The 27,453-nt window shown below is 41.9% G+C and overlaps 1 protein-coding gene across 4 annotated transcripts in view; it reads left to right on the forward strand.

Annotated features, from left to right (window-relative positions):
- The first annotated feature begins 11,600 nt into the window (after positions 1-11,600).
- The window catches only part of EPHX2 (epoxide hydrolase 2), an 84,043-nt gene continuing 68,190 nt past the window's right edge, over positions 11,601-27,453 (forward strand). For all 4 annotated transcript variants that reach the window (XM_086416549.1, XM_086416550.1, XM_086416552.1 and 1 more), the window contains exon 1: positions 11,601-11,814. In XM_086416549.1, coding sequence (XP_086272675.1) covers positions 11,714-11,814 — 101 coding nt within the window. In that variant the 5' untranslated portion in view covers positions 11,601-11,713. The remainder of the gene's footprint in view (positions 11,815-27,453) is intronic.

The following is a 27,453-nucleotide window of genomic DNA, read 5'->3' on the forward strand; positions in this document are numbered from 1 at the left end:
CTAAAGTTTTCCAGACAAAAGGCAGGCAGAGGACTTGGTAGGACAAGGACCATATTGTCCTGCTCTGTTCCAATTTGAGATAGAGCTGATGTAATAATAACAGAAATAAAGTGTCCAATAAATGTAATGCACTTGAATTATCCTGAAACCATCTCCCCCGCCACTGCCGGGTCTGTGGGAAAACTCTTCCATAAAACTGGTCCCTACTGCCAAAAATGTTGGGGACTGCTGATTTAAATCACCTCTTTAACGTGTTCCTCATTCAGGACACCTGTGCTCCTCCCTGAGGGTGTATTTCTGTCTCACTTCTGCTCTAAATAAACAAATTGTTTCTCTGTGTGCTCTCCCACATATTATGCTGTGTCTCTAATAATAAACTTTGTAACTGTTTGTGGAGTTTTTGCCTCCTTGAAACTTTCTTGCTTTCAAACCAGGAAAGAGTAAGGGCTACTTGGCTTCTTCCAAAGATGGAGAAGCTCTATACAGTCAGCAAAAACAAGACCCGGAGCTGACTGTGGCTCAGATCATGAGCTCCTTATTGCCAAATTCAGACTGAAATTGAAGAAAGTAGGGAAAACCACTAGACCATTCAGGTATGACCTAAATCAAATCCCTTATGACTATACAGTGGAAGCGAGAAATAGATTTAAGAGACTAGATCTGATAGACAGACTGCCTGATGAACTATGGACGGAGGTTCGTGACATTGTACAGGAGACAGGGATCAAGACCATCCCCAAGAAAAAGAAATGCAAAAAAATAAAATGGTGTCTGAGGAGGCCTTAAAAATAGCTGTGAAAAGAAGGGAAGCAAAAAGCAAAGGAGAAAAGGAAATATATAAGCATCTGAATGCAGAGTTCCGAAGAATAGCAAGTAGAGATAAGAAAGCCTTCCTCAGCAATCAATGCAAAGAAATAGAGAAAAACAATAGAATGGGAAAGACTAGAGATCTCTTCAAGAAAATTAGAGATACCAAGGGAATATTTCATGCAAAGATGGGCTCGATAAAGGACAGAAATGGTATGGACTTAACAGAAGCAGAAGATATTAAGAAGAGGTGGCAAGAATACACAGAAGAAATGTACAGAAAAGAGCTTCACGACCCAGATAATCACGATGGTGTGATCACTCACCTAGAGCCAGACATCCTGGAATGTGAAGTCAAGTGGGCCTTAGGAAGCATCACTATGAACAAAGCTAGAGGAGGTGATGGAATTCCAGTGGAGCTATTTCAAATCCTGGAAGATGATGCTGTGAAAGTGCTGCACTCAGTATGCCAGCAAATTTGGAAAACTCAGCAGTGGCCACAGGACTGGAAAAGGTCAGTTTTCATTCCAATCCCAAAGAAAGGCAATGCCAAAGAATGCTCAAACTACTGCACAATTGCACTCATCTCACACTCTAGTAAAGTGATGCTTAAAATTCTCCAAGCCAGGCTTCAGCAATACATGAACCGTGAACTTCCAGATGTTCAAGCTGGTTTTAGAAAAGGCAGAGGAACCAGAGATCAAATTGCCAACATCTGCTGGATCATCGAAAAAGCAAGAGAGTTCCAGAAAAACATCTATTTCTGCTTTATTGACTATACCAAAGCCTTTGACTGTGTGGATCACAATAAACTGTGGAAAATTCTGAAAGAGATGGGAATACCAGACCACCTGACCTGCCTCTTGAGAAATCTGTATGCAGGTCAGGAAGCAACAGTTAGAACTGGACATGGAACAACAGACTGGTTCCAAATAGGAAAAGGAGTCCGTCAAGGCTGTATATTGTCACCATGCTTATTTAACTTATATGCAGAGTACATCATGAGAAACGCTGGGCTGGATGAAGCACAAGCTGGAATCAAGATTGCTGGGAGAAATATCAATAACCTCAGATATGCAGATGGCACCACCCTTATGGCAGAAAGTGAAGAGGAACTAAAAAGCCTCTTGATGAAAGTGAAAGAGGAGAGTGAAAAAGTTGGCTTAAAGCTCAACATTCAGAAAACTAAGATCATGGCATCTGGTCCCATCACTTCATGAGAAATAGATGGGGAAACAGTGGAAACAGTGTCAGACTTTATTTTTCTGGGCTCCAAAATCACTGCAGATGGTGATTGCAGCCATGAAATTAAAAGACGCCCCAATGTTCATCGCAGCACTGTTTATAATAGCCAGGACATGGAAGCAACCTAGATGTCCATCAGCAGATGAATGGATAAGAAAGCTGTGGTACATATACACAATGGAGTATTACTCAGCCATAAAAAAGAATACATTTGAATCAGTTCTAATGAGGTGGATGAAACTGGAGCCTATTATACAGAGTGAAGTAAGCCAGAAAGAAAAACACCAATACAGTATACTAACACATATATATGGAATTTAGAAAGATGGTAACAATAACCCTGTGTACAAGACAGCAAAAGAGACACTGATGTATAGAACAATCTTATGGACTCTGTGAGAGAGGGAGAGGGTGGGAAGATTTGGGAGAATGGCATTGAAGCATGTATAATATCATGTATGAAACGAGTCGCCAGTCCAGGTTCGATGCATGATACTGGATGCTTGGGGCTGGTGCACTGGGACGACCCAGAGGGATGGTATGGGGAGGGAGGAGGGAGGAGGGTTCAGGATGGGGAACACATGTATACCTGTGGCGGATTCATTTCGATATTTGGCAAAACTAACACAATATTGTAAAGTTTAAAAATAAAATAAAATTTTTAAAAAAAAGAAAAAAAAAAAAGACCCTTATACTCCTTGGAAGAAAAGTTATGACCAACCTAGACAGCATATTAAAAAGTAGAGACATTACTTTGTCAACAAAGGTCCGTCTAGTCAAGGCTATGGTGTTTCCAGTGGTCATGTATGGATGTGAGAGTTGGACTGTGAAGAAAGCTGAGCGCCAAAGAATTGATGCTTTTGAACTGTGGTGTTGGAGAAGACTCTTGAGAGTCCCTTGGACTGCAAAGAGATCCGACCAGTCCATCCTAAAGGAGATGAGTCTTGGGTGTTCATTGGAGGGACTAATGTTGAAGCTGAAACTCCAATACTTTGGCCACCTGATGCGAAGAGCTGACTCGTTTGAAAAGACCCTGATGCTGGGAAAGATTGAGGGCAGGAAGGGAAGGGGACAACAGAGGATGAGATGGTTGGATGGCATCACTGACTCAATGGACATGGTTTTGGGTGGACTCTGGAAGTTGGTGATGGACAGGGAGGCCTGGCGTGCTGCAGTTCATGGGGTCGCAAAGAGTCGGACACGACTGAGTGACTGAACTGAACTGAACTTTGCTTCTAGCTTCTAGCCCCTGGTAGTCTAGTGGTTAAGGTTTCTGGTTTTCATCCAGGTTGCTGCTGCTGCTGCTGCTGCTAAGTCTCTTCAGTCGTGTCCGACTCTGTGCGACCCCATAGACGGCAGCCCACCAGACTCCCCCTATCCCTGGGTTTCACCAGGCAAGAACACTGGAGTGGGTTGCCATTTCCTTCTCCAATGCATGAAAGTGAAAAGTGAAAGTGAAGTCGCTCAGTCGTGTCCGACTCCTAGCAACCCCATGGACTGCAGCCCACCAGGCTCCTCTGTCCATGGGACTCTCCAGGCTTACCCAGGTTCAATTCCTGGGCAGGGAGTTAAAAACCTCTCTTCAGGACCACTCACAGCTATCTTTCCAAGATCAAAGCTAGATGCTTCTGCCACTGCCAAGGCTGGAAGCAAGTTCCACCTCACACGGCTGTCACTTCAGCTTGCTCATTCCCTTACCCAACAGGCGAGCACATTGACTGGCACCACCCAAGTCACGTGATCAGTGGGAGGACAGCCTGACTACTGTGGTGTTTGTGTAAAATTCAAAATGTGAGAGATACCAAAATAGAGAGATGTTTGAAGAACATTGTGCATCTCTGACTGACAGATGTCCACTTTGGGGCAGAATTTTCTAAAGGTAGCAAGAGTTTATAGGTGTTGGCAGTCCAAAAAATGACAAATAAGAAAAAACAACTTAAATTTTAAAAAAGTCTGGCAGCTTTCAAAATACAAGTTTTACACTTCTATTAAGCTTATTTTTATTATTTTATTCTTTTTGATGCTTTTATAAATGGAATTGTTTTTTACATTTTGTTTTCATATTTTTCACTGCTGGTGTATAGAAATACAGTTGACTATTTTATATTGACCCTATGTCCTGCAACTTGTTCAGCTTATTAGTTCTAACAGTTTTTAGTGGATTTCTATTTTTAAGAACATGTCTTCTGAAAATAAATACAGTTATATTTCTTGCTTAAAAAAAAAAAAAAAAAAAAAAAAAACAAGTAGCTAACATCACTATTCCCAATGTCATTTTTCTCATTGCCCCACAAGCAACTGGCAACTCCTTAATTCATCATTACACTAAAAATGGAAACTTTTTGTTTCTATTTTTGGTCTGTTTTATTTCCCACTGGATCCCAAGTGCTGAGAAAGTACCTGGCACACAGCAGGTACTTGATACGTATTTTTTGAACGAATAAAAGAGATTCATTTGCTGCACTGAAGAAAGACCAACCTTCAGGTGAAATGAGGGCTTAGAAAACACTTGAGACAGTTTTGAGCGTGATTCAAACACCTACAGCAGGAGAAACAGCACTGTGACCCTCTCTCTCAACTATTAGGAATTAAGCAGGGTTTTAAAATAGGGTTGGAGGATTTCTCTGGTGGTCCAATGGGTGAGAATCATCCTGCCAATGCAGGGGCCATGGACTCAATCCCTGGTCCACGCATATCCCACATGTCATTGAGCAACTAAGCCCATGCACCACAACTATTGAGCCTGTGCTCTAAAGCCCTCAAACCACAACTACTGAAGCCTGTGGGCCTAGAGCCCGTACTCCACAGCAAGAGAAGCCACCGTGATGAGAAGCCTGCACCCTACAATGATGAGTAGCCCCTGATGACTGCAATGAAGACCCACTGCAGCCAAAACTAAATAAAAATAAATAAGTCTTTAAAATAGAGTTGGAAGACCAACGTCCGACAGGAGGTGGGGAAGGGGTTGCAGGGGCAGGAAATCCAAAATAAAATCTGATAAGCTCATTACAAATTGAGTGATTGATAGCAGGTGTAATTTCTGAATTTTCACTACTACACTGGCCATGTTTTATGATCCCAGTGCTATCACCTCAAACATATTTATAAATATTAAGATTAGTAGACATAAGAGTTAGGATTTACATCTCAAAAAGGTATACCATTTCCATTGTCCACCTGAGTGAACTCGCAACTTCCTATATCTTGTGTGGCAGAAAACAGAGGGGGACAACGACCTATGAGAAAAAGTGGAACACAGAGAAATGCAATTGAGATGTCTCATCTTTCCCTAAGCAATTCATCCAGGAAGTCCTGTAAGGTATTATAAAATAGTCCAGATCAAATCAGTCTCCTAGTTTACAGCCCTGGAATAAACAAAGGGTCACAATTTCGTCTTCAGCAAAGATGATTCCCACCTAAAGTGGGGTCTCATATTCTAACTTTCTTATTTTTTTTTCTCAAAGTGGGTTTTATAAAATCTAATTCTGTTGATGTGACCTTCCTCTTCACTTCGCTGCATTTCACAAACACATATGTGTATTCCTAAACAGTACTGCATCAGTCAGGCAACAGAAATCACTCTAGTTAATTTAAATAGCAAGAGATTGAATACAGGAAATTAGGAACCTGTAGAATCTTTGGGAAAAAAAAATGGCAGAATGAGCTCCAGACAGGGCCTTTAAGAAAGCAATAACATATGATATTCCTCTTTCTCTGTCTGAACTACTTCATTCAGTATAACAATCTCTAGGCCCATCCGCGTCGCTACATATGGCATTATTTCATTACTTCTACAGCTGAGTAATATTCCGTTGTAATGTGAAATAAAATATTTCCTGCCATACTGGTGGTTAAGAAATGTCATAGCTATCCATGACCCTGGCCCTCCAAATGTGAGTTTCTGAACCATGTTGACAAGTGCTCAAGTTCCTACATGAGGAACAATAATCATCAGTGATTATCGCAATCCAGTGTGAGCTGCAAGGTCTTAAGGAAATTCAAGAAAGAGAAAAATGTCACTGTGCAGGATGCTGCCCCCAGATAGCTGAGATGCATATGAAAGGAATGACTTCAATAATCCCATAGTCTTGCATCTTTCCATGCATAGAAGAACGCTAAATTCCTTAACTTGATATCTGGTTTTCCTTACTTCATAATAATCTCTAATGTTCAGACCGCCTGCTCCCTATGTTGCAAACTTGTATATAGCCTGATTCCCTCTCCTGCCAGTTCAGAGCAGTTTTCTCATGGCTACTGAAATGATATCTCCCAGGCTTGGAGTCCTTAACATCCCCACCAAATAAAATAAGTCTACTTTCAGGTTGTGATTAATTTTTTCGTTGACGGTATATATGTACCATATCTTCTTTATCCACTCCTCTGTCGATGGACACTTAGGTTGCTTCCATATCTGGGCCATTATAAACAGTGCTGTAGTTAACTTTAGGGTGCATGTATACTTTCAGACCATGTTTTTCTGCAGATATATGCCCAGGAGTGAGCCTACAGGATCACATAAATGGGAGAAGAATTTGAATAAGGATACATGTATCAGTTACACAATATGTATAGCTGAATCACTTCTCTGTACATCTGAAACTATCATAACATTGTTAATCAACTCTACTCCAAAATAAAATAAAAAGCCAATATTCTAGAGAGATAAATTGTGTATGTTGTCACTCAAATGTTCATGGTTAATTAATTTATATAACGATGATTAATAAAAAAGACTTTATTTACTTAAAAAATAGAAAGACTCCCAGAAAAACACCACCACTGAACTGAAAGCTGTCACCTCTGCCCCAATCAGCCAGCCTCCACTGGGATTAAGTTCAAGGACACACTTAGCTGGGAACCAGAGATATGTAAGCCGCTCCAAGTTTCTTAGATTGAGCAACTGCCTGATCGGAAATACCCTTTAGTAAGACCAAGAGGTACATGACATTGTACAGGAGACAGGGATCAAGACCATCCCCATGGAAAAGAAATGCAAAAAAGCAAAATGGCTGTCTGGGGAGGCCTTACAAATAGCTGTGAAAAGAAGAGAAGCGAAAAGCAAAGGAGAAAAGGAAAGATATAAGCATCTGAATGCAGAGTTCCGAAGAATAGCAAGGAGAGATAAGAAAGCCTTCCTCAGCAATCAATGCAAAGAAATAGAGAAAAACAATAGAATGGGAAAGACTAGAGATCTCTTCAAGAAAATTAGAGATACCAAGAGAACATTTCATGCAAAGATGGGCTCGATAAAGGACAGAAATGGTATGGACCTAACAGAAGCAGAAGATATTAAGAAGAGGTGGCAAGAATACACAGAAGAAATGTACAGAAAAGAGCTTCACGACCCAGATAATCACGATGGTGTGATCACTCACCTAGAGCCAGACATCCTGGAATGTGAAGTCAAGTGGGCCTTAGGAAGCATCACTATGAACAAAGCTAGTGGAGGTGATGGAATTCCAGTGGAGCTATTTCAAATCCTGGAAGATGATGCTGTGAAAGTGCTGCACTCAGTATGCCAGCAAATTTGGAAAACTCAGCAGTGGCTACAGGACTGGAAAAGGTCAGTTTTCATTCCAATCCCAAAGAAAGGCAATGCCAAAGAATGCTCAAACTACTGCACAATTGCACTCATCTCACACTAATAAAGTAATGCTCAAAATTCTCCAAGCCAGGCTTCAGCAATACGTGAACCGTGAACTTCCAGATGTTCAAGCTGGTTTTAGAAAAGGCAGAGGAACCAGAGATCAAATTGCCAACATCTGCTGGATCATCGAAAAAGCAAGAGAGTTCCAGAAAAACATTGCTTTATTGACTATGCCAAAGCCTTTGACTGTGTGGATCATAATCAACTGTGGAAAATTCCTCAGGAGATGGGAATACCAGACCACCTCACCTGCCTCTTGAGAAACCTGTATGCAGGTCAGGAAGCAACAGTTAGAACTGGACATGGAACAACAGACTGGTTCCAAATAGGAAAAGGAGTCTGTCAAGACTGTATATTGTCACCCTGCTTATTTAACTTATATGCAGAGTACATCATGAGAAATGCTGGGCTGGATGAACCACAAGCTGGAATCAAGATTGCCGGGAGAAATATCGATAACCTCAGCTATGCAGATGACACCACCCTTATGGCAGAAAGTGAAGAGGAACTAAAAAGCCTCTTGATGAAAGTGAAAGAGGAGAGTGAAAAAGTTGGCTTAAAGCTCAACATTCAGAAAACTAAGATCATGGCATCTGGTCCCATCACTTCATGAGAAATAGATGGGGAAACAGTGGAAACAGTGTCAGACTTCATTTTTCTGGGCTCCAAAATCACTGCAGATGGTGATTTCAGCCGTGAAATTAAAAGACGCTTACTCCTTGGAAGGAAAGTTATGACCAACTTAGATAGCATATTGAAAAGTAGAGACATTACTTTGTCAACAAAGGTCCGTCTAGTCAAGGCTATGGTGTTTCCAGTGGTCATGTATGGATGTGAGAGTTGGACTGTGAAGAAAGCTGAGTGCCGAAGAATTGATGCTTTTGAACTGTGGTGTTGGAGAAGACTCTTGAGAGTCCCTTGGACTGCAAAGAGATCCGACCAGTCCATCCTAAAGGAGATGAGTCTTGGGTGTTCATTGGAGGGACTAATGTTGAAGCTGAAACTCCAATACTTTGGCCACCTGATGCGAAGAGCTGACTCGTTTGAAAAGACCCTGATGCTGGGAGGGATTGGGGGCAGGAGGAGAAGGGGATGACAGAGGATGAGACGGCTGGATGGCATCACCGACTCGATGGACATGAGTTTGAGTGAACTCCAAGAGTTGGTGATGGACAGCAAGGCCTGGCGTGCTGCGATTCATGGGGTCGCAAAGAGTCAGACATGACTGAGTGACTGAACTGAACTGAACTGAAGACCAGGAGCAGACTTGGGAGGTGTGAATGCAGCAAGAACTCTGTTTCAATCATTAGAAATTCAAGATGCCTATGAGATATTCATGAGGAGGTATTGAATAGAAAATTGCATGTGCATATGTGGAGACCACAGAGAAGTCTAAATTGTAGATTTCAATTTAAGAGGTTTTAAACTACATAAGTCAGGCAGCCATTTTCTTTCTTTTTTTCGACTCAATTTTACTTCTGAGATCACCAACTTTTTAAAAAATTTTTCTGATGTGGATCACTTTTAAAGTCTTTTAGTGAATTTATGACAGTATTGCTTCTATTTTATGTTTTGATTTTATGGCCCCAGGCTTCCTGACCAGGGATGGAACCTGCACCCCCTGCATTGGGAGGTGAAGTCTTAAGCACTGGACCATCAGGGAAGTCCCTAAGATTGTCAACTTCTTGAGTGACTACTGTATTTATTCACTTTAACTCTGGCTCAGTCTTCAAACCTAGGGTCTTTGAGCATGCATCCTAAGTTGCTTCATTTGTGTCCAATTCTTTGCAACCCTCCCTGTGGACTGTAGGCCCCCAAGCTCCTCTGTCCATGGGATTCTCTAGGCAAGAATACTGGAGTGGGTTGCCATGCCTGCCTCCAGAGAATCTTCCTAATCCAGGGATCGAACCCACATCTCAGCAAGTTGGAACATTAGGCCAGGTGTATGCTTTAACTCACAGAACTTACTACAAAGGCACAGAGAATCCAACAACCCATTAGTAAGCTCAACTCGGACACTCCTAAGGTTTAGGTTTTCCAAAAACACAAATGAGCCAAGAGTATAGTTTAAAATGAAGTTCAAACATTTTAAGGCAGCATTAGCATAAAAAGAATGTACAAAGGAGTAATCATAGTTCAAATGTATGTCTTTTGAAGGAAATCAACCCTGAATACTCTTTGGAAGGACTGATGCTGAAGCTGAAGTTCCAATACTTTGGCTACCTGATGCGAAGAACTTACTCATTCGAAAAGACCCTGATGCTAAAGATTGAAGGCAAAAGGAGAAGGGGGAGGCAGAGGATGAGATGGTTAGACAGCAACACTGATTCAGTGGACATGAATTTGAGCAAACTCCAGGAGATCATGAAGGACAGGGAAGCCTGGCATGCTGCAGTCCATGGGGTCGCAAAGAGTTAGACACGACTGAGAGACTGAACAACAACGTCTTCTAAACCTCATTCCACAAGAGGCTGGGGTGGATGTATTCTGTTGGCATACCATATATGAGGCATTCTATTTTATTCTAGAATTACATTTTGCCTTGACAAACAAGTGTGACTAGAGGCACATGGTCAGGATAGTGAGGAATCTGTATCTAGAAAATTAGGGACACAAATCTATTATTTTTTTAGATATTCCAACTGAGATGAATATGCTGCTAAGTCACTTCAGTCGTGCCCGACTCTGTGCAACCCCAAAGACGGCAGCCCACCAGGCTCCCCTGTCCTTGGGATTCTCCAGACAAGAACACTGGAGTGGGTTGCCATTTCCTTCTCCAATGCATGCAAGTGAAAAGGGAAAGTGAAGTCGCTCAGTCATGTCCAACTCTTCGAGACCCCATGGACTGCAGCCTACCAGGCTCCTCCATCCATGAGATTTTCCAGGCAAGAGTACTGGAGTGGGGTGCCATCGCCTTCTCCGGAGATGAATATAGAAGATCCAAATATTGAATGAAGAAAGATTTGGCAACACACACACACTCTCTCTCTCTCTTTCTCTCTCAAAGGTTCTGTAGCCTCTGGCTTTTTCTCAGGTCCCCATCTTCGCCCAGACTGGAAAGTCTGACAAGTACACTTTAAGCCTGTCAGCCTGTTCCCTGGGCTGGGTCCATCTTTTCAAGCAGCCACTGCTCTGGCCTGAGGCTACTTGTTTAATCGCTCAGTCAAGTTCGATTCTTTTGCAACCCCATGGATTGTAGCCCGCCAGGCTCCTCTGTCCATGGGATTCTCCAGGCAAGAATATTGGAGTGGGTTGCCATTTCCTTCTCAAGGGGATCTTCTTAGGAATTTCGTTTTGGGGACAGAAGATGATGCATTCAGAAGCGAGATTCCAGCCCCAGATGCAGGCGCGAGGAGGCAAGGAGATGGAATCCGGGCCTCGGACGATGCTGCTGCTGCTGCTAAGTCGCTTCAGTCATGTCTGACTCTGTGCGACTCCATAGACGGCAGCCCACCAGGCTCCCCCGTCCCTGGGATTCTCCAGGCAAGAACACTGGAGTGGGTTGCCATTTCCTTCTCCAATGCGTGAAAGTGAAAAGTGAAAGTTAAGTCGCTCAGTCGGGTGCGGGTACATCAAAGGAGGGCTCATAGGACCTCCTGGCGACCCCAGCGGGGACCAGGACAGGGGGCGGGCGGAGATGGGTGGCAATAAAGTTTGGCACGGGGGGGCGTGGCTGAGGCGGGGCATGGGGGCGTGTTGGAGTGGCGGGGCCGGGGTCAGGGGACCAGGCGGAGGTGGGGCGTGGTCAAGCGCAAGTCAAGGGGCGGAGCGGAGGTGGGTCGCGGTCGAATCTGGTACAGGGGGTCGTGGCGGAGGCCGGGGCAGGGGCGGGGCCAGGGTCAGGGCAGGGGGCGGGGTGGAGTTGTGTCCAGTCTGAAGGCAGGGGGTGGGGCCGAGGCTCGGGCTGGAGCGGGGCCGAGCTCGAGTTAGGTAACCTTGGTGGCCTGCTGCTCCAGTCTGGCCGCCCGGTTTTCGTGCATCTTGCTTCGCTTGATTTCTGGTTGAAAGATCGCCATGGCGCTGCGTGCGGCCGTGTTCGAACTGGGCGGGATCCTGACTCTGCCTTCGGCCACCAGTTTCTGGGATCGCGCCGAGGAGGAGCTGGCGCTGCCCGGGTAAGGGACCCCGCATCGCTGCCAGTGCTCAGAAGCCTGCGTGGTTTGGTCCGGGCGGCTGGGGCGCCACTCCTTGGAGAAGTTGCTTTTCGAGACTCGCGGTTCTGATTTCAGATTGCTGTAGGGCGAGAGCGCTGGGTGGAAGGTTAGAACAATTATTCGGCCCTCAAATACCAGTGTGTGTAAGTAGATCCACTGTCTTTCTAAATGCTGAGTGTTTAAAGCTCTCTAAGGACTCCAATGGCAACCCACTCCAGTACTCTTGCCTGGGAAATCCCATGGACGGCGGAGCCTGGTAGGCTGCAGTCCATGGGGTCGCGAAGAGTCGGACACGACTAAGCGACTTCATTTTCACTTTTCACTTTCGTGCACTGGAGAAGGAAATGGCAACCCACTCCAGTATTCTTGCCTGGAGAATCCCAGGGACGGGAGCCTGGTGGGCTGCCGTCTGTGGGGTAGCACAGAGTCGGACACGACTGACGTGACTTAGCATCAGCAGAAGGACTCCAAAATTGACCTTTATATTGAAATCTCTTCTTAAAGTCAGAGAAATTACTCCCTGAGGTGTCTGCTGCCCACTTACTTCTCTGTAATGGAATGGGCTCGGGTTTTCCTTGTGGCTCAGCTGGTAAAGAATCCGTCCGCAATGAGGGAGACCCGGGTTCGATCCCTGGGTTAGGAAGAGCCCCTGGAGAAGGGAAAGGCTACCCCCTCCAGCATTCTGGCGTAGAGAATTCCATGGACTGTATAGTCCATGAGGTCGCAAAGACTCAGACACGACTCAGCGACCTTCACTTCAGAGAGCTGCGCTGAAGGTTTTTAGAGGAAAACGTCGTGTTCCTGCACAATGTTAACAGCAAAGCAGAAACAGCCCCCAAACCTAACTACTGGGAAATGGTCAACTAGGAAGCATAACCAGTAACCGGAATGTTCAGGATGAGATTTCAGTGACATCAGAACATATCTATTATAATAAGTGCAGAAAAACAAACCCACCAGAATGTACAACTGTTTATACAGCATGGAAACTATGGAAAAACTATTTCAACTATGGAAAAACAGCTACCTGTTGAAGATGCCTGAAAGAAATGTTCCAAAATATCCCTGTGGCTGCACCAATTTACATTCCAGTCAATAGTGCAGGCAGGTTTATCGTTCTCCACATCCTTGCCAAACATGTTATTGCTTGCCATTCTAACAGATGTGAGGTTGTATCTCACTGTAGTTTTGATTGCCTTTTCTTGAAGTCCTTTTAACCATGGTATTGTTTCACTTTTTTTACCCTGTAAGTTGTATTATTATTTTTTTAAAAGACATAAAAAGAGAGTAAGGTATGTCGTATGTTTATACCTGTGACCTCATCAGTGGGGGAGAGAACATGACTTGTGAATGTGCAAGTCACAAGAATACTTGTCAGTATACCAGTGCATATACTTGAGAGTATATCTGTGAGTGTACAGGTCACCAGTAGTCAAGTTTACAAATGTACAACATTTCAGAGTTCAGAGTGCTAACCATTACACAATGGAACCCACAAATGTACAGAATTTCAAACAGCACTGGACTTTGAGTCCCACCCAGGTTAAAATCTCAGTTCTAATACTTAGCGTTGGGCCTAATACTTGCTTAACCTGACTTATTCAACTCAACTGAGACCTTAGTCTTAAAATAAGAAAATACCTCCCCTCAAATTTCTGTAGGTTAAATTAGATGACACGTAAGATAGGTGGGCCACTGTGTTCCTGATCCATTTTTTATTTATTCAGTTCTCATGCACAGGGAGAAGGCAATGGCACCCCACTCCAGTACTCTTGCCTGGAAAATCCCATGGACAGAGGAGCCTGGTAGGCTGCAGTCCATGGGGTCGCTAATAGTCGGACACAACTGAGCAACTTCACTTTCCCTTTTCACTTTCATGCATTGGAGAAGGAAATGGCAACCCACTCCAGTGTTCTTGCCTGGAGAATCCCAGGGACAGGGGAGCCTGGTGGGCTGCCGTCTATGGGGTCGCACAGAGTCGGACAGGACTGAAGCGACTTAGCAGCAGCAGCAGCATGCACAGGGAGAGCAATGTACTGGGATATTCTGTTCATCCAGTGTGGCACTGACTCACACACTATCTTTGTGACCATGGTGAGGATTGTTCCCAGTAGTCACAAAACAGTATAGCAAAGCTAGCTGACCCCGGAAGTCAGAGTCCATGACTTTGACCTTATTAGCCTGTGGACAGAAAATGAAAGTGCCTCTTCACTTTTCCTTGTTCCTCTCCACATCCCAGACATCATCATAGTTGATACATAAATCATTTAGGCAAAACCCAGGGTTTTATTTGTTTATTTTATAATCTTTTGGCAGCAAAATCTTACCTGGCTTCATTTGGTGGCAAATCTGACCTGAACAAGCATGAAGTTATTTATCACCGTTATCTCTCCTACTACTGTAAATAATCACCTATGCATGTGCGTGTGTTCTCAGTCATGTCTGACTCTTTTGTGACCCCATGGACTGCAGCCCATCAAGCTCCTCTGTCCATGGGATTCTCCAGGTGAGAATATTGCAGTGGGTTGCCATGTCCTCCTCCAGGGGATCTTCCTGATCCAAGGATTAAACCGGCATCTCCTGCTTTTTCTTCGTTGGCAGGTGGATTCTTTACCACTTGAGCCACATGGGAAACCTCAAATAGTCACACCTTTCACTATAAATATCTTCATGAGTTTGATTACACAGGCTGCCACAGCCTCCTGGAGATGTTACTTAATATATGGTATATTCCCCATTTTACCTTTATAGTCTGAAAAATGCAGACACGTTTATGAATACATTGGTTGGTAGGTAGGTAGGTTGGTAGACAGGTAGGTTTAAAACAAACAGAATTCTAGTACATGTATTGTTCTAGGTTTTAACTTTTTATTTAATTTTTTAACTTTTTATTTAATTTTAACCATTTTATTTCATTCAACAGTTGGATGTCTTTTTGTTTATATAGACCTACTTTTCTCTTTTTAACCACTCCACAATATGGAAGTTCCATAATTTATTTAACCATTTTCCCCTGTTGGTGGACATTTATTTGTTAGTGGTCACTATTACAAATAATGTCACTATCATATTTTCATAGAGTAGTTTTCTAAAAGTGGAGTTGCCAAGTAAAAGCAAGTAGTATTTACATTTAAAATATTGACTGATTCTGCCAAGCTATTCTCCAGAACATGCTGTACCTGCCCTGACAATGCTTGAGTAGGCCAGCCCAGATCCTCCCTAAGGTGAACATGACTCTCCTGAACTTTTGCCAGACATAGAGGGAAAAACATTATCCTGTATCAGTCTGCATTTTCCTCTCTGCTATTCACTTTTATTGGTCATCTGTATTTTTTTCCCTTGGTGTTTACCTTTTTATACCATTTGCCCTTTTTTGCATTTGATTATCACTTTCTTCTTGATTTCTAGGAACTTTTTATTTCTACCATGATGTTTTATGTTTTTTACTTACCATCTCTTCTGCTACTTCTTTTTTAAAAAATATTTATTTATTTGATTGTGCCATGGCATGTGGGATCTAGTTCCCTGACCAGGGATTGAACCCGGCCCCTGGCAGTGAAAGCGTCAAGTCCTAACCACTGGACCACCAGGGAGTTCCTGAAATTATTATTTTTTTTAAATCTTTTAAGGCTATCTTTTGTGTAATTTCAGTGGTATTTTAGACAGAGAGAGAAACAGATAAGTGCCCAGAGTGATGTCTTGGTACAATCCCCTCTTTCAATAGAATCAAGGCTGCAAAGAACAAAGCGCTTGATTTAAGAGTCTTAAGAACTGCAATTCGGGAGAAACAAATTTGGGTAAAACCGAGAGTGTTTTGGGGAAGAGAAAGAGTCAAGGGCTTATTAAGGCAAAAGCCACGAGGCTGTGCTCTGATTCAAGAAACGAAATAGTTGCCCTTTGGGGAAGGAACCTAGTACGTATCCTGAGTTTCTGGCAGGTATTCTGATGTCTCCTAGGACAGTACATAGGACAATACATGCTGTCACCCAGACTGAGACGTACATAAGTCATGTGTCCTCGGCAGCCTCCTGGCTCCATTCCAGACCACTCGTTCATTATCATTATTGCTCGGTCATTCAGTCATGTCCGACTCTTTGCAACCCCATGGACTGCAGCATGCCAGGCTTCCCTGTCCTTCACCATCTCCTGGAGTTTGCTCAAATTCATGTTCATTGATTCAGTGATGGTATCCAACCATCTCAATCTTGGTTGCCTCCTTCTCCTCCTATCCTCAGTCTTTCCCAGCATCAGGGTCTCTTCTGGTTTTCCTTTCACTCTATTGTAATCCGTGCATAACCTTGTGTGCCTTATAACTCTACTGCGTAAATGTTTGTGCCCTTTGTCAGTATAAAAGTTCTCAGTAGGTACACAATTTTTCTAAAGCAGTTGTATCAAATCCTGCTCCTACCAGAAATATAAGAGAGTTCTAGTTTCTCCACCTTGTCATTAGTACTTGATGTCATTCTGTTTAAATTTAGCAAATCTGGTGGGTTTATGGTGTTATCTCATGGTTCATTTGTATGTTTTTTTAGCCCTTGGATTTAAAAAAAATTTTTTTTTTAATTTTTACAATGTTGTGTTGGTTTCTGCCATACAACAACTCAACTCAAATCAGAAATAATTATACTTGTATGCTCTCCCTCTTGAGCCTCCCTCCCTTACCCCCATCCCACAGAGTGAAATAAGTCAGAAAGATGAAAACAAATGCATATTTATGCCCAAATGTGGAATCTGGAAAAATGGTACTGACGAACCTATTTGCAGGGAAGGAATGGCAACACAGATGTAGAGAATGGACTTGTAGACATGGAGGAGGAAGGAGAGAGTGGGACGAATAGAGAAAGTAGCATCAACATATATACACTATTATGTGTAAAGTGGATAGTTAGTGAGAATTTGCTATATCACACAGGGAGCCTGGCCTGGTGCTTTGTCACCATGGCTTTAATTCATGTTTTTCTGATGAATGATGATGTTGAGCTTCTTATTAAGTGCTTACTGGCCATTTGATAATTCTCTTGAATGAGACAGTTGTTTGTTGTAATTTCTTTTAAACCATTTCTTTGCTCTTCTCAGGATTTTTTGATCTATCTTTAAGTTAACTGGAAGTCTTTCTTGTATTTTTTTTCCTTCCAGGAAAGGCATGATGGCAAACTACTATATTAGTTTTCCCTGCCTGAACCTGGTTTGTGTGGGTCTCAGCTTACCAATAACCAGTGTTCTGTTTGGGCCAGTCCTTGAGGTTCTTTTTGTGATTACAAGACATCCTTCAGCAGTAGCCATTGGGGAACTTTGAAAAAAATAAAGATTTATTACTTACGGGACCTGGAAATTGCACAGCACACCTGGGGCCACATAGTGAGGATATGAGGAGAATGAGAGCACGTGGGCCTGAGTTCTGCTTTTATCAGGGTTCAGGATGTGGGCCATGGTTTCATGGGCTCACTCTTTATTGGTGAATTTCAAACAAGAGCGGGAATTTAAAGCATGGAAATAGAACAAATACCCCATTTGATCAGTTATGAAAATCAACCAAGATCTCTAAAACAAAGGTGCCTCCTTGGGCATAAAATAAGTTTTCTGGCGATAGACTTGGGGGGCATTCTTTCTTGCCATCTTTTTATCTCAGTGTCTAGTGTGTATTACTCCACCATTTTCTCACATTTAAAGCTGCAAGCATAAAAGGCTGTTGTCAGTCTGAATTGTTCTTCTTTTGTGTATTGCCGGGGACCAGCCCCGGCTGAACCAGGGAATTCGAAGGAGAGACGGCGTCGGCGAAGATCAGGAAACAATTGCTTAATTAAACGTTAATTAAGGATATAAAGAGTAATAGAATGAGGATAGCTCAGTAGGAAAATTCAGTGGAGAAAAGAGGCTGAGATAAGGATAGCTCAGTGAGGAAATTCAGTGTAGAAAAGAGGCTGAATAATTCAGCCAGAAGGTAAGAGAAAGAACGACATGGGGAGACCAAGTTTCGGTGAACAAGGCCCGCACTTTATTTTCCAAAGTAGTTTTTATACCTTAAGTTATGCATAGAGGATAATGGGGGAAGGGGTAGAGTCAGGCAGTAAGCCAGGCTTTCTTCCTGCAAACTTATCATATGCAAAAGTTTAGGTGATTTGCATCATCTTCTGGCCCGGAGGCCTTTTTCTCTAAAGGTGATTATTCTCAAGTCAGGCGCCAGCCTCCAAAAAGCATTAGATAAAGTTGCATTCCTACAGAGCAAAGGTGTGGTGGGCTATAACAAGAAAGAATTAACTCAAGGGTCCCAGGTTACAAACATTAAAGCTACTACTTACACCAACTATATTAATCAATACACTGCCAGGGACACAGCAGGTAAGGGATATGGAAACTTAGCAGCAAACATTGGCCCAACAAGTGAAAATCCCTTCACCAATACAATTTCTAATCAATCTTTTAACTACTCAAAAGAATCTGTGTTTAGACAGTTTAGAACATCTCCTGCCTCTCACAGTTGGGAGGCTCTGAACAATCACATGTGGCCGGAAAAACCTATTCAGGCAGGCTAGAGGATTTCCAAAGGAGTTTGTAGGTTAAACACTGTCACACCCAGGAATTATTAACTGGAGCTGTAAGCTAACTCTTTTTTCAGAGAGGTCGTGGGGGACAGCCCCCCGTAAAGTCAGAGGTGTAGGTGAAAGCACAAAGCAGAAAGTAGGCAGACTCTGGTTTTGGGGGTAGATTGCTCGAGAATTTCCAGGGAGACTCCTGAGGCTTGATCCCGCCTTTGCATATGCCAAGCCTCCTTCCTCATGACCTTTGTCATGGGTGGAGTTCCTCACGCTGGCTACCGGCAGAGATAGAATTCCAGTTGAGCTATTCCAGATCCTGAAAAGTGCTGCACTCAATATGCAATATGCACTCAATATGCAATATGCCGGCTCCCGGCATCTCCCCCTTTTTTATTTCTTAAAACAGCCAGATGCAGCTCAGTCGCGAGCTTTTGAATGTTCTGCCGAAGAATCCTGACAATACAAGGAAGAATGATTATGAGAAGCAAAACTAGAACTAAAGATATTAGACAGAATGTTTTTTCCAGAAATAAAGTTAGAGAAGGTGAGAAAAAAGTCATTAGCTGCTCCAGCGGTGGTAAAATCCAGTCGACAGTGTTCCAGGGCCTGTATTTGATTATGAACTTTCTCTAAGTCCAGGCCAATGTCAGAGCTGTTCCAAACACCTGAGATACGATTTTTGATTTTTTCCCATTCATAATCTGTCTCGTTTACCTTTAAAGATGTCACGCATATCCACCGGTAATCAGCGTGGCAAGACAGAGCCATTTTCACTTTTAAAGCCTGTAACTCAGTCCCAATATGCATTATTGCCTCTTCTAAGGCCTCTACTCTCATCTCCAATTTTCTATCTATAACTTTCTGTGTTGCTAGAGTTAAAGAAACATTTTTAGACATGGTATCAACATATTGGGCAGTATGCACTTGTTGAGTCAATGATATTGCTGCCACAGTAACAGAAGTAATTGCTGCTATTAAAGTTGATATTCCTAAAATAAGTAAAGCCCACAAATCGTTGTGATCACATTAAATCTTGTAGTTGTTGTAACATAGCAAGACTATAGTTAACATATCAATAAGTGGTTACATCATAAGATAAGGTGGACATTGTAACACTATAAAGGAGCAAACATTATATTGAGGGTTTAAACAAGATGAGAGCACGCATTGTTCACAAGTCACTACATTGGGTCCACCAGTGAAAGTCACATGTACATTAAGTTTTCCAGAATCATTGGTAAAGAGAAAAACATAAGGAGAGGGTAGACAAGCCAAAACAGAGTAAGTAGAATTATTTTCTGGTTGGAGTTCGCGCTGCAGCAGCCCCGTCGGTCCCGCCGGGATCTCGATGTTTATCTTGCCTCCCCTTCAGGCGGGCTCCTCTTTTGTGATCGAAGCAATGGGGGAACTGGATGTCTGGGGGTCTGCAACATGGCGAATCAACCTGTCCTGGATCTAAATTGGAGAATCTGCATCCTGTGGAAAAATACAAGCACATCCTCGACCACTAGTTAATAATGGGTCAGGACCCTTCCATTGTCCTGAGAGGAGGTCCTTCCATTTGACTAATGGTTTTGCATTTAATTGCTCCAGGCACCAATGACGAAGCATTGCAGTAGTTCCAGCCAGATCAGTATTTAGAATATTTATTACGAAAAGAGCATGTTGCAAGATTTGATGGGGAGAACTATACTTAAACTCCCCTTCTTTTAGTTTTTGAATTTGGATTTTTAATGTTTGATGCGCTCTTTCAACAATGGCCTGTCCCTGGGGATTATAAGGGATGACAGTATTATGTTTAATTTGAAACTTTATACAAAATTCCTGAAAAGACTTAGACGCAGGAGCATTGTCAGTTTTCAGAGCTTTTAGCAGGCTCAAATATGAAAAACAAGTAAAGAGATGTTGTATTACATCTTTAATTGCTTCCCCTGTATGAGCAGTTGCAATAATAACATGAGAAAAGGTGTCTACAGTTAAAGAACAAAGGACAGTTTTCCAAATGAAGAGACATGAGTTACATCCATTTGTCAGAGTACGTTAGGTTTGAGACCGCGAGTATTAACTCCCATAGGTAGACTATTATAAACAGTGGGGCAATATAAGCAAGAACGAACTATCTCTCGAGCAGTCTCTCTGGGAATTTGGAATTGATATCTTAAAGCAGTAGTGTATTGATGATGAAGTGAGTGAGAGGCTCTGGCCTCCTCAATCACAGTAGCCACTGTATTTCTGGTTAACAAGTTAGCCAAATCATTAAAGGCATTTTAAGGGCCGGGCAATCTGGAATGAGCCCAAATGTGTCCAATGAAAAATATTTTATTTGTTTTCCAAATTTGTTGCTGTAATTTAGTTAACAAATGAAATATGGTAGTTTTATTTTCAGGCAAAACCGCAGTTTCAATGTGTGGAAACAACCTGACAATATACTGAGAATCAGAATAAAGGTTAAATTCCTCATCTGCAAACATAGCAAAAGCCTCTATGACTGCTATTTCAGCGCTTTGAGCTGAAGTTTCCTGTGTTTTTAAAACCTTTTGGTGATTTTTAGTAACTATGGAGGCTTTACCGTTTGCTGACCCATCAGTAAAAACTATCTGAGCATTTGGAATAGGAGATTGTTTACATCTGACAGGAAAAATAACTGGATGTCTGGATATAAAATTCAGCAAAACATGCGAGGGTAAATGATGCAAAAATTTTGACCAAAATAGTTTCTTATAGCAATCTGCCAATTTTCAAACATTAGAAGAGCATCAAGTTGTTCTTATTATATGGAATTACAATTTCTGATGGCTCTTTACCAAATAATTCAATGTTCCACTTTTTTCCTTTAATATCAAAGTAGCTATCAATCCTGGATAAGAAGCCACTACTTTTTTAGTTTGAGCGGAAAGATGGACCCACTCTAGGGGGCCGTTTTGCTATAAAACCAATTTTTTGTCTGGCCACCCCAATTACACCTATGGGGGTTTTAGGGCAAAGGAATTATCAAGCAGTTGTCAATTTAATTTTTAAAATTTACATTTTAACAATATAAATTTAGAGATATGTTAATTTAGGTCTAATGTTTAGTTTAGGTCTCTATAAATTTAAATAATAAATGTATAACCTCCTTATCTCATTTTGGTATACAGATATACCTAAATGCAAAATGTATTTATATATGGCAACAAGTATAAACTTATTGACATACAATATATATAAATCAATATACTTGAATTAATCTTATAATTAATATATCAATTCATATATATTACAGCAATACAACACACACACAGCCAATACCAACCAACACAAACCAATGTACTGTAATAATACATGTCACACATATATAATTATACAGCATACAGAACATATATCATCACAGCACATCAATCCATACCAATTAATATCAGCCACACACATTATATTACTGCAATATACATTTAATTATACAGTATATATATAATACATATATTGATTTATATACAAATTAAGTAAGTATAGATCTATAAATAGAATTAGGTATACCTTTATTATATTTTATTTATACCCATATCTAATTAGGCAAACTGTAGTTAGGCAAATATATTTATATTACGTATTTATAACAATATATAAAGTATTGTTAATTGTACCACCTGTTGATAACTAAGAAATTGAGAAAACCCTTCTCTGAGTATCTCCTATTTGAGACAGCACGTCCCTCCCCCATAGGGTAAAGGGGAGCGTAGGAACTACATACGGTTGGAAAGTTCCACAGGTATCCTCAAACTGCCAATCTAACATTTTTGAACTTTTAACGACTGTGGGGGCTTGAGGGCAAATGAAACAAAATTTGACCCCTGAAATCTATCAGGGCAACTTGCCAATCATCACTACTTTGTAAAAGACTTGCAGTTGATCCTTATTGAGTGAAATTATTATATTTGCTACTTCTTTTCTAAAAAGTTCTACACTTCTTTTTTCCTCTTTTTATAATTAATTGTGCCACCAAGTTGGGATAAGATAAAACTATTTTTCTTGGGGTCACTGGTAGATGGAACCAATGGGCCTTTTTGTCACAATCACCCTGTAGGTGTATGTTTTATGGCAAGAATAATTTAATCTCATCTTTTGGTAATATTAATCCTAATTAACTGATCATTTAAAGTCTCATCTACTTTAACAAGAGCTAACTCTGTCTCATTAGTCAACTTTCTCTTAGAACTGGAATTAGGATCAATTTTTAAGCAATCAAATAAAGGCTTTAAATCTGCAGTAGTCAGTTTTAAATGAGGGCGTATCCAATTAATGTCCCCTAATAATTTTTGGAAATCATTTAAAGTAGTAAACAATCTCTCCGCAGCTTCAAAGGGGCATTATCAGTTTTTAAAACTTTTGGCAGACCTAAATATGAGAAGCAAGTAAAGAGGTGTTGCACAACATGTTTATAAGCTTCTCCAGTTATCGTTTTGTAAACTAAATCTGGTCTATAGCCTTTTAGATGACAAGCAACCATCTAATCTTTGCTTGAATACTTCCAGCAATGGGGAACTCACTACTCTTCAAGGTTTTAAACTCTCCCTCACCTTTTTCTCTACAGCATTCCCACCCACATACCACTTTCTCTAATCTCAACTCATTTTCAGTAGTATGTGTTGGCCAGGAGCTGGGTCAGTCTTTCCCAGCAATGTTAAGAGACGTCTGTTCCTGTGTCTAATAGCCCTGACATTTTATCTTCTTGAATTAAAAGATCTTTTAAAGGCCTTGGAGCTGTAATTTCCTGCACCCAAAAGGCTAGATCACTAGATCTAAACACTCTGTGGCTCTTAGCTTGAGAAGTCAAGTTTTTTCCTGCCTGATAAGGTAAAAGCAAAAACTGTGTTATTCTTTGACCTTTATTAATTTGCACAGTTTTGGTAAGCGGCGAGATCAAAACTATAATTTCTCCAATATAATCAGAATCTACCACACCATATACCACCGAAATTTCTTGAAAAGAAAGCGAGCTACACCCTAGCACAAGTCCTACAATGCCCTCAGGCAGGGGGCCAGCCACTCCCCTTGGAATCGGAGCAGCCGGCATATCAGGGGTTAATATTGTTGCTAAATCCCTTTACCGTCTGCTTTTTTCTTAGCCTGGGTGAGACCCCCCTGAGGGGGTTTTCTCCAAGGAGCACTGCATATTGTGCACGCAGTCTGTTTTAAAATCTCCACTGTTCAAAAAACTTTTTATCTTCCTCAGGCTTAGGCAACACTTTGAGAAACTTTGGGGGCAAAGTGGGGAACTCTTGGGCCCTGGAAGGCGCAAACGGAGGCGGCAGCAATGGCCTTAAATCAGAAAGTGGTCGTTAAGTTGTTTTTTTTTTTTTTTTAAGGTTTGCGCAGGGGGGGTGGGGGGGAGGGGGAGCTCGCCAGGGCACCTGGTCACAGCGTCTCTTACAGTCTCTCTCTTCCTCTCTTCCTGCTTTTCTCACTTTTTTCTCCCCCTTCATTTTTCGCTACCCTTCTCTTTCCTTGGTTTCTTTCCCTTTACCCTCTTTCTCTCTTTTTCTTCCCTCCTCCCTCTCTTTCTCTCTGTATCTCTTTTTCTAACTTCCTTTCTTCCTTTCTCAATCTTGCTGCATTCCCTGATTCCTTCCTTCTCTGTTCCTCTCTCCTTTTCACTCTTTAGCTTTTTCTCTATCTTTAGATCTTTCTCTATTTTTTCTTTTTTTTTTTTTTTACTTTTTTTTTTTTCTCTTTTTATTTATTTATTTTTTTTGCTTGGGTGAGGCCCCCCTGAGGGGGTTTTCTTCAAGGAGCAGGCTCTGTATATTGTGTACTTTTTAAAAGCTCCTTTGTTTAAAAGAAGTCTTTTTTATCTTTTTCAGCTTTAGGCAATGCTCTGGGAGACTTTGGATGTAAACTGGGGAATTCTTAGGCCCTGGGAGGTGCAAGCGGAGGTGGAGTAGTCACCTTAAATCAGAAATTGTTGGATAAATTTTTAAAGGTTTGTGTAGAGGGGGAGGGGGCTCGTCAGGGCGCCCGGCCGCAGCGTCCTGTAAGCCCTCTCCTTCCTCCGGAGGTAGAGCACAGTCTCCCTCCTTTCATTCGTCAATGGCAGAAAATATCTGCGCAGAAGGTGGAGACCCACTACCATCCACCGCTATAGCCTCTCCCATAGGCTATCCCACAGCCTCATGATGAGGGTCCAGAACATTTTTAATCATATTTATAGAATAAGTTTTTAGTTGTTTTTTACCTTCACCCAAGTATCTAAATTAACAGTAGCCTCTTTAACAGTTTCAAGATTACTTGTATAAAGAGTTGCCATTCTTAGTTTTAAGTGTTACCCATGTCAGAAAATTAAGTATAAGAGAAGATAAAGCTTTTAGCTTTTAAAAGATCAGGCTTTTCTTTGGCCTTTTAACTCTAGAAACCGGGTTTTCTCTCAAACCCCTTTGACACTTTCAATAAAAACCGGGTTTTCTCTCAAACCCTTTAACACTTCCCACCACTACTCGCCCTGTCTGTCCTACAGGGGGGTCCGCGGCACCCTGGGTGGGGGCCTATCCATCCCGTAAATTGAACACTTTCTCAACACTTTTTCAATTCAACACTTTCTCAACACTTTTTCTGAGGTACCTACCTTCGAATCAGCCTGTTCGGGCGCCACTTGCCGGGGACCAGCCCCGGCTGATCCAGGGAATTCGAAGCGGGGACGGCGTCGGCGAGGATCAGGAAACAATTGCTTAATTAAACGTTAATTAAGGATATAAAGAGTAATAGAATGAGGATAGCTCAGTAGGAAAATTCAGTGGAGAAAAGAGGCTGAGATAAGGATAGCTCAGTGAGGAAATTCAGTGTAGAAAAGAGGCTGAATAATTCAGCCAGAAGGTAAGAGAAAGAACGACATGGGGAGACCAAGTTTCGGTGAACAAGGCCCGCACTTTATTTTCCAAAGTAGTTTTTATACCTTAAGTTATGCATAGAGGATAATGGGGGAAGGGGTAGAGTCAGGCAGTAAGCCAGGCTTTCTTCCTGCAAACTTATCATATGCAAAAGTTTAGGTGATTTGCATCATCTTCTGGCCCGGAGGCCTTTTTCTCTAAAGGTGATTATTCTCAAGTCAGGCGCCAGCCTCCAAAAAGCATTAGATAAAGTTGCATTCCTACAGAGCAAAGGTGTGGTGGGCTATAACAAGAAAAAGAATTAACTCAAGGGTCCCAGGTTACAAACATTAAAGCTACTACTTACACCAACTATATTAATCAATACACTGCCAGGGACACAGCAGGTAAGGGATATGGAAACTTAGCAGCAAACATTGGCCCAACAAGTGAAAATCCCTTCACCAATACAATTTCTAATCAATCTTTTAACTACTCAAAAGAATCTGTGTTTAGACAGTTTAGAACATCTCCTGCCTCTCACAGTTGGGAGGCTCTGAACAATCACATGTGGCCGGAAAAACCTATTCAGGCAGGCTAGAGGATTTCCAAAGGAGTTTGTAGGTTAAACACTGTCACACCCAGGAATTATTAACTGGAGCTGTAAGCTAACTCTTTTTTCAGAGAGGTCGTGGGGGACAGCCCCCCGTAAAGTCAGAGGTGTAGGTGAAAGCACAAAGCAGAAAGTAGGCAGACTCTGGTTTTGGGGGTAGATTGCTCGAGAATTTCCAGGGAGACTCCTGAGGCTTGATCCCGCCTTTGCGTATGCCAAGCCTCCTTCCTCATGACCTTTGTCATGGGTGGAGTTCCTCACGCTGGCTACCGGCAGAGATAGAATTCCAGTTGAGCTATTCCAGATCCTGAAAAGTGCTGCACTCAATATGCAATATGCACTCAATATGCAATATGCCGGCTCCCGGCAGTGTATAGTCTATTTTTTTTTTTGCCCAAAATGTTGTCTGTTAGACTTTCTTATCCCAAGAATTGAAACACTTCCCCACCCTCTATCTGCTGTGGTTATTTTTTCATTAATTTTGACTGGTGAACACTTTTTTTTTGGTGAACACCTTTGATTTAAGAACTCAGATTTTTCTTTAGCCTGGAAACATCTTCTCCTATTTTTCCTTTGACTATTGCTTTTTGATCTTTCCTTCTATGATTCTTATTGTTTATTGAAGGAATTTGGCCTCCATGGGCCTTATCTTTTTGTACATTAATTCTTTTTTTAAACTTTTTTTAAACATTGAAGTATAATTACAGTGTTGTGTTAGCTTCTATTGTACAACATAGTGAGTCAGCTCTGTGTATAAATATATCCCCTCCCTCTTGGACCTCCTTTCTCATCCCCCACCTCTCTGGATCATCACAGAGCACCAAGTTGACCTCCCTGCTTGCACATTCATTTTAATTGCTTCATCATTTTACTCTTTGTCCTCGGAAATCTTGTTGGGTCTTTTGATTCACTAATTTCATTTCTGTGATAGCCATTTCACTGTTCCCTGCTTTTATTAAGCAACCTTAAAATTTGAAAGTCATGCTTTCCAGTGCCAACAACTTATCTCCAATTGCTTCTCTGAGACACCAATAAAAATACTGCCTCCTTTTGTTTTATAGAGTTATCAACCTCTCCTTCCTGTACAGCTACATTCTTCCTTCAATTCCTCTTCTTTTACCTACCCCCAATGTCAGGCAGCAAAATCAATTTTCCCTGTACTTTTCCATCTCACTCATCCAGTGTGTAATAGTTATTTGTTTATTTGTTGCCTCACTTGTTCCCCTAGGAGCTCCCTAAGAATATATCCATATTTTTTCATTTTTCTATCACAGCACCAGACACAATGCCCTGATGCCTTAGGTCCTCAATGAAAGATTGTTGAGTTGAACTGTGTGTTGTTTCTTCAAAGTGGGTGGCAGCTAATAAGGGCATGAGGGATCTTTTCGAGGTGATGTACCATGTCGTGCTTAGTAATTCAGTCATGTCTGACTCTTTGTGACCCCATGAACCCCAGCCCACCTCTGTCCATGGGGATTCTCCAAGCAAGAATACTGGAGTGGGTTGCCATGCCCTCCTCCAAGGGATCTTCCCAACCCAGGGATCAAACCCAGATCTTCCCCATTGCAGGTGTATTCTTTACCATCTGAGCCACCAGGGAAGATAGAAATGTTCT

Source organism: Bos grunniens, chromosome 8 (genome assembly GCF_055505025.1).
Source record: "Bos grunniens cultivar Pamir isolate PY7600 chromosome 8, Bosgru_T2T1.0, whole genome shotgun sequence".
NCBI lineage: Eukaryota > Metazoa > Chordata > Mammalia > Artiodactyla > Bovidae > Bos > Bos grunniens.